Source organism: Staurois parvus, unplaced genomic scaffold (assembly GCF_062004578.1).
Source record: "Staurois parvus isolate SC_StPar_1 unplaced genomic scaffold, SC_StPar_1.0 ptg000338l, whole genome shotgun sequence".
NCBI classification, from domain to species: Eukaryota; Metazoa; Chordata; class Amphibia; order Anura; family Ranidae; genus Staurois; species Staurois parvus.
Genome location: NW_028318134.1, coordinates 520,420 through 527,500, shown reverse-complemented (window position 1 = coordinate 527,500; position 7,081 = coordinate 520,420). Strand labels below are relative to the sequence as shown.

At 44.4% G+C, this 7,081-nt stretch overlaps 1 protein-coding gene across 1 annotated transcript in view; it reads left to right on the top strand.

Moving 5' to 3' along the window:
* LOC149457018 (sulfotransferase 1B1-like) overlaps positions 1-6,867 on the top strand; it is a 17,814-nt gene extending 10,947 nt beyond the window's left edge. Inside the window, exons 6-8 of the mRNA XM_089684177.1 lie at positions 68-162; positions 396-576; positions 3,418-6,867. Coding sequence (XP_089540303.1) covers positions 68-162; positions 396-576; positions 3,418-3,530 — 389 coding nt within the window. The 3' untranslated portion in view covers positions 3,531-6,867. The remainder of the gene's footprint in view (positions 1-67; positions 163-395; positions 577-3,417) is intronic.
* Positions 6,868-7,081: the final 214 nt, after the last annotated feature.

The window sequence follows — 7,081 nt, the reverse complement described above, 5'->3', positions numbered from 1 at the left end:
TAGAGGACTCCGGACCCAGAGAAAATGGCTGAGTTTTGACTATGGCTCACATTCTTTCCTTTCATAGTGGCCTGGGGAAACTGGTTTGATCACGTGATCGGCTGGTGGAATGAGAAAGACAAGCACGACATCCTCTATGTGTTTTATGAAGATATAAAGGAGGTGAGCTGGGGAAAAGAGATTTCATGGGATAAGACTCTTTTTTTTTTTTTTTTTTTTTTTTTTAACATACTGTCAAAATAACCTGATCTCAAAAAACACGATCCAGTAATCTATTGAGTGTCACTGTTCCATTTACAGGAAATCAATATACGGGATGGTGTGTGCTGGGGAGCTCTCCTCTGTTGGTTATGTTCATGATAATTGTCCCTAAAGCTTCTTACTTTTATGAACAGGACCCCAAACGAGAGATCCGAAAGGTGATGAAGTTTCTGGGGAAGAACCTCTCAGAAGAAGTGTTGGAGAAGGTCATCCACCACACAACATTTGAAGTCATGAAGGAGAACCCAATGGCAAATTATTCCACTATTCCAAATATTGTGTTTGACCAGACCATCTCGCCCTTCATGAGGAAAGGTGGGGATGTTTTGCAACTGGTTTATGCCCGCTGAAAAGTATCTGGATTTAAATAATTGATGTGAGCATGGGAGTCAAATGCAGGGACAGAGTGGGGAATCCAGAGCCAGAGAGTTTCAGTAGATGGGGCATTATAGCTTGTTTCCTGCTTTTACCAGAGGTAGGCAAGAGGCTCCCACCAAATCACCAAGTGGTCCTGATCTTCAACAGGTAGCTACTCATAGAGATTTGGCCTGTGCTCTATGATATTCCCAGGTCTTGGCACTTGGGCCTTTCCCTCGGAAAGGAAAAGAATTTCAGGCAGAAAAGTAGCCTTGTGACTTCTGAAGACAAGTAGGTCATGGCCGGTAGCGTGCAACCATGATCTGCAAGCCAAAGATTAGGGCCAGTAGTAGAGAGATAAACACAAGAAGTGCTGGAAAAGATCTTTCACCACACAACATTTGAAGCCATGAAGGAAAACGCAATAGCCAATAATTCCACCCTTCCAAATATTGCGTTTGACCAGAATATCTTGCCCTTCATGGGGAAAGTTGGTGATGTTTTGCAAGCAGATTATGCCCACTTGTATAACAGACTTATGGTTTGAAAGAGCAATGGAACCAAATGCCAGAACAGAGTGGGGAATCCAAAGCCAGAAACAGGTTCCAGAGCCAGAGAGTTTCAGCATATGGGGCATTGTAGCTTGTTTCCTGTTTTACCAGAGGTAGGCAAGAGGCTCCCACCAAATCACCAGGTGATCCTGACCTTCAACAGGTAGCTACCCATAGAGATTTGGCCTGTGCTCTGATATTCCCAGGTCTTGTCGTTTCGGTCTGTCCCCTGGAAAGGTAAAGAATTTCAGGCAGAAAAGTAGCCTTGTGACTTCTGAAGACAAGTAGGTCATGGCCGGTAGCGTGCAACCATGATCTGCAAGCCAAAGATTAGGGCCAGTAGTAGAGAAATGAACACAACAAGTGCTGGAAAAGATCTTTCACCACACAACATTTGAAACCATGAAGGAAAACGCAATAGCCAATAATTCCACCCTTCCAAATATTGCGTTTGACCAGAATATCTTGCCCTTCATGGGAAAAGTTGGTGATGTTTGCAAGCAGATTATGCCCACTTGTATAACATACTTATGATTTAAAAGAGCAATGGAACCAAATGCCAGGATGGAGTGGGGAATCCTGAGCCAGAAACAGGTTCCAGAGCCAGAGAGTTTCAGCAGATGGGGCATTGTAGCTTGTTTCCTGCTTTACCAGAGGTAGGCAAGAGGCTACCACCAAATCACCAAGTGGTCCTGATCTTCAACAGGTAGCTACCCATAGAGATTTGGCCTGTGATTTATGATATTCCCAGGTCTTGGCGCTTGGGTCTTTCCCTCGGAAAGGTAAAGAATTTCAGGCAGAAAAGTAGCCTTGTGACTTCTGAAGGAAGGTAGTATGCAACTATGATATGCAAGCCAAAGATTAGGGCCAGTGGTAGACAGATGAACACAGATACCAAAGAGAAAGTCAAGGTAGCGGACAGGCTAAACTCTGATGTGGATGTACAGCTTAGGTCAGGCTACATACAGTAGGTCTGATGCTCAAGTTCAGTTCAAATACTGAGCATGAAATGAGAAAAGGATCTGGTAAAATTAGGAGTCAAAGAAGTCAGGGTTGCAAAGATACAGGGGATTGGTAACAAACCAATCAGGTCGTCACATGACTAGCATGAGGAACTGGTAAATACCATTGGGAGGTGATATAAGTCTTCAGAGACTACGTAGTTCCAGACTGGAGTCTGGAAGAGAGAATGAACAAAGAAAACGCAACAACAAAAACAGAATGCCCAAAATATATAGGCACAGAGGTAAAAAAGTAAGAGTGTGTGAAACTACAGCCAGTCCCTGAGTTACATACGACTTATACCTAAGAACAGAGGCAACATGACATCATGCTGCTCCCAGAAACCGCTGAGCGGCCATCTTGCTGCTCACCGCATGCTGCCACCTACTGTATGGCAGGCCTGTCAGCAATCCCACATCACTGCATGGCCAGTTAACTCTTCCCTATGCTATCCCTATGCTATCCAAAACATAAAAATCATTTTTTTTTGGCTGGTGTTTTCTCTCCAATCTAAGCATTGAAAGTGTGATCTCTGTAACTTACAGTTGTGATGAGATAGTGATAACTCCAATCTTAGTTGAATAACACAGGCAGTGACTCAGATGACACCTTGTAGATCTTGTAAGATTCTCTCAGTTTATGGAATAAACTTCACAACAATGAACATCGGATAGGTCAAAAGATCATAAAGTGATCTGCTTCATGACCTGAGGCTTGAAGCTGAAATGCCTTCCTGGGAAAAGGGGTGGGGCTATGTGAAACATGACAGCTAGAGTTGCATTAAAAAAATTATCTGTTCCAACTTGCATACAAATTCAACCTAAAAACAAACCTGCAGAGCCTATCTTGTTCATAACCCAGGGACTGCCTGTATCATATCAGCTTAGTCATGATTAGTCCTGCTCCCGAGACTGACAAGTGAAGGACTGGAGATGTGATGCCTACAAGGTTCCACAGGAGGACCTTTTCGATGTTCATGTCACCACAGCAGGGGCGGACTGACCGTTCGAGCACTCGGACACTGCCTGAGGTCCTGGGGTCAATAGGGGGCCCCATGAGATGCCCCTGGTACCTTTTTCATAGGCTTTTTTTGGGAGTGGACAAGGGCACAGGGGCCCTATTGCCTTGGGGCCCCATGAGTTGTCACTCCACCCCTGCACCACAGTTGTATTTTTCTTTGAGGTTCTTTGAGGATCTCTATATGCTTTTGCTGGTTGACCTTACTAGCTTTGCTTTGTTAATTTAGGCCACGTCGGAGACTGGAGGAATCACTTCACAGAATCCCAGAGTAAAATGTTTGACATGGAATACGAAGAGAGAATGAAAGGAACCGACCTGAAATTCCGCACCACCATTTGAAGATGAACTATTGAGACTGGAGATGATATGGAAAATAATAAACACAATAGGTTTGATCTCAAAAAAAGTGTTCAAAGTCACTGCCAATGATGGACAGGTCATGTTGTAAGAATGATGGAAACCAAGAGAGATGAATGCACCAAAGCTCAGATCATTTTGCTGTAGTTTACATTTTCAGGTCAAGACACCAGGACTCCCTCATCGTGGCGAACTCAGCCGGAAGTAAGGAGCGGGTACCTGTCAAAACCAAAGATCTGCTCCCATCACCCAAAAGGGGTCAAATGTGGCAGCGGAGGGGTGGGGGGAGGCAGAAAAAATGGAGCTTTGGATGGAGCTTGGCTTTAATTGAACAAGCTGAAGGTAGAAGCTGATTGGCTCCCATGCACAGCTGCACCAGATTCTAAGGGCGCCAGTTTTAGTAAATCTCCCCCACGTGTCACGTGTTCCATGTCTAGAAATACTGTGAATTTTATCAGCTGATTGGAGTGACAGGAGAGTAAAGAAAAAGCTTCTTGTAGGATGACATGATTGGGTCTTCTCAGGAGATCCAGGGAAAGGTTAGGGGTTTCAAATTCCGTGGCCATGCACTGCCACGTAGTGCTGGAGCATCTTCTTGGGAGATTTGCTATTCTCAGCCTTCCCCAGATGTGATGTCAGTGGCATTAAGGCCCCCTTCAGACGGGGCTGACCCGTCAGCGGATCCGTCTGCTCAGCGGGGGGGGTCTCACCACTGATCCTCACTGAGCAGGTCTGTGTCCGCTCCGCTGCTGCAGAGCAGATACAGCCAACTGTCTTCTATAGAGCAGTTGGATGGAATCAGACCGCCTGTCAGTTTTACTGCCATCCGATCCACCAGATCATCTGTTTTTGGCGTAGAGCAGGGGTGTCAAACTGGCAGCCCTCCAGCTGTTGCCAAACTACAAGTCCCATCCTGCCTCTGCCTTTGGGAGTCGCGTTTGTAACTGTCAATCTTGCAATGCCTCATGGGACTTGTAGTTTGGCAACAGCTGGAGGGCTGCCAGTTTGACACCTTTGCCGGCGGGTGTCAGTGGACACTCGTTCGCTGACACCCGCCGGTCCATATCTTTCAACTTTATCGACGTTAAGAGGTTAACAGACGGAGCACATTTGTCAATGAGAAGTTGATAGCAATCCTAAAAGATACACACAATAAACTTCTCTCCTGTTGGCAGCCATGGCTTGGCTATTCCTCGCTGTCCCAGCATACCACATGGTTACTGGAACGTGGCTCCTCCCCCTTTTGCCCCCCCCACCTCTTTCCCTCTCCTTTTCCCTGCTCCCCCTGTCGATAAATTCCCCCTAGAAAAAATTTTATTTTATTTTTCTCCTCTCACTTCTTTACTCTACTCTACTCTTAAGCCGGTCATAGATGGATTGAAATTTGGCCGCTTTAGCCGGGAAGAAGAGCAGCTGAAGACAGAATCCCTGTCAGCGGTGACAGTGCACTCCTGGCATGACATGAGCTTGCAGGGGGACCTTTCTTTTCTGGCAACTTTACTGCCCCAGAATCCGGAGTGGCTGAGTGATATCAGGCTAGGTTCACATCTATGTAGAATGTAAATTCTGCGGTTTCACAACGTGTTTTGTATTTTTGAACACGTGTTTTTAAAGTGTGGAGTTTTTTTTTTTTCCTCATGCCCTTTGATGGGACTTTGGATGGGTGGGACTTTGGATGGGACTTTGGATGGGTGTGACTTTTGATGGGACTTTGGATGGGTGTGACTTTTGATGGGACTTTGGATGGGTGGGACTTTGGATGGGTGGGACTTTGGATGGGTGGGACTTTTGATGGGACTTTGGATGGGTGTGACTTTTGATGGGACTTTGGATGGGTGTGACTTTTGATGCGACTTTGGATGGGTGTGACTTTTGATGCGACTTGGATGGTACTTTGGATGGGTGTGACTTTTGATGCAACTTTGGGTGTGACTTTTGATGCTATTTGGATGGGACTTTGGATGGGTGTGACTTTTAATGTAACTTTGGATGGGTGTGACTTTTAATGTAACTTTGGATGGGTGTGACTTTTGATGCGACTTTGGATGGGTGCCACTTTAATGTGACTTTGGATAGGTGTGACTTGGATGAGACTTTTTTTTTTAAAGGAAAGTATATTAGGAAAGTATAACAGTTTCAGAGTCTCGGAGTTTCGGAGCCCTGCAGGACCCCTTCATCAGGCATGTGATATGACTTGGATACAACTCTGATGTGACTTTGGATGGGTGTTACTTTAATGTGACTTTATATAGGTGCAACTTGGATGAGAATTGGATGCGACTTTGGATGGGTGTGACTTTGATGCTACTTGGATGGGATTTTGGATGGGTGTGACTTTTGATGTGACTTTGGATGGGTGTGACTTTGATATGACTTGGCAAGTGAGAATGTCAGCAGCAGACTGAGGATCACCAATATGGGTCCAAAAGTTTTAATGAACGATCACATGGTTACAGCAAGGCAATGTTTCTGAGTCTCACAGGACCCCTTCATCAGGCATGTGATATGACTTGGATGTGACTTTGATACGACTTTGGATGGGTGCCACTTTAATGCAACTGTGGATAGGAGTGACTTGGATGAGACTTTTTTTTTCTAATAGGAAAGTATAACAGTTTCAGACCAGGGGCGGATTGACCATTTGGAAACTCGGGCACTGCCCAAGGGCCCGGGGTCAGTAGGGGGCCCCATGAAATGCCTCTGATACCTTTTTTTCATAGGCTTTTTTGAGTTTGGGCAAGGACACAGGGGCCCCATGATCCCCTATTGCCCGGGGGCCCCATGAGTTGTCAGTCCGCCCCTGGTTTCAGAGTCTCGGAGTCTCGCAGGACCCCTTCATCAGGCATGTGATATGACTCTGATACGACTTTGGATGGGTGCCACTTTAATCCGACTTTGGATAGGTGAGACGTTTTCTTTTTTTTTTTTTTTCTAACAGGCAGGTATAACCATTCTTTTCATGTAGTGCAACTTTCTTACAGTCTACATACATAGTGTCTATGTGTCCATTTTCCTGTATCATTTACTTGACAATACTGGATCCCCATCTAGTGGACAAATATAAAAATTGCTGCACTTTTTTTTTTTCTATAAGGCACTATAAACTTTAACTGACAATTGCGCGGTCATGCAACGCTGCACCCGAATAACATTTATTTCTGTTGGTGGGTTTTTTTTTATCACCACTGGGTTTTTCTGTTTTTTTTTTTTTTTGTGTTTATTTTTGCTCTATAAACGAAAAAAGAACGACAATTTTGAAAAAAATGTTTTTTACTTTCTGCTATAAAACATATCCAATAAAAAAAAAGTAAAAATCAAATCTCTTCATAAATTTTGTCCAAAATGTATTCTTCTGTCTACATGTGAGTTAGGGACCTTAGATTGTACGCCCCTGGAGGGTTAGGGACTGATGTGAATGTACAATATATATGTAAAGTGCTGCGTAAAGTGACGGCGCTATATAAGTACCTGAAATAAATAAATATTCTGCTATGTCTTTTGGTAAAAAAAAAAAAAATCCCAATAAGTGTATA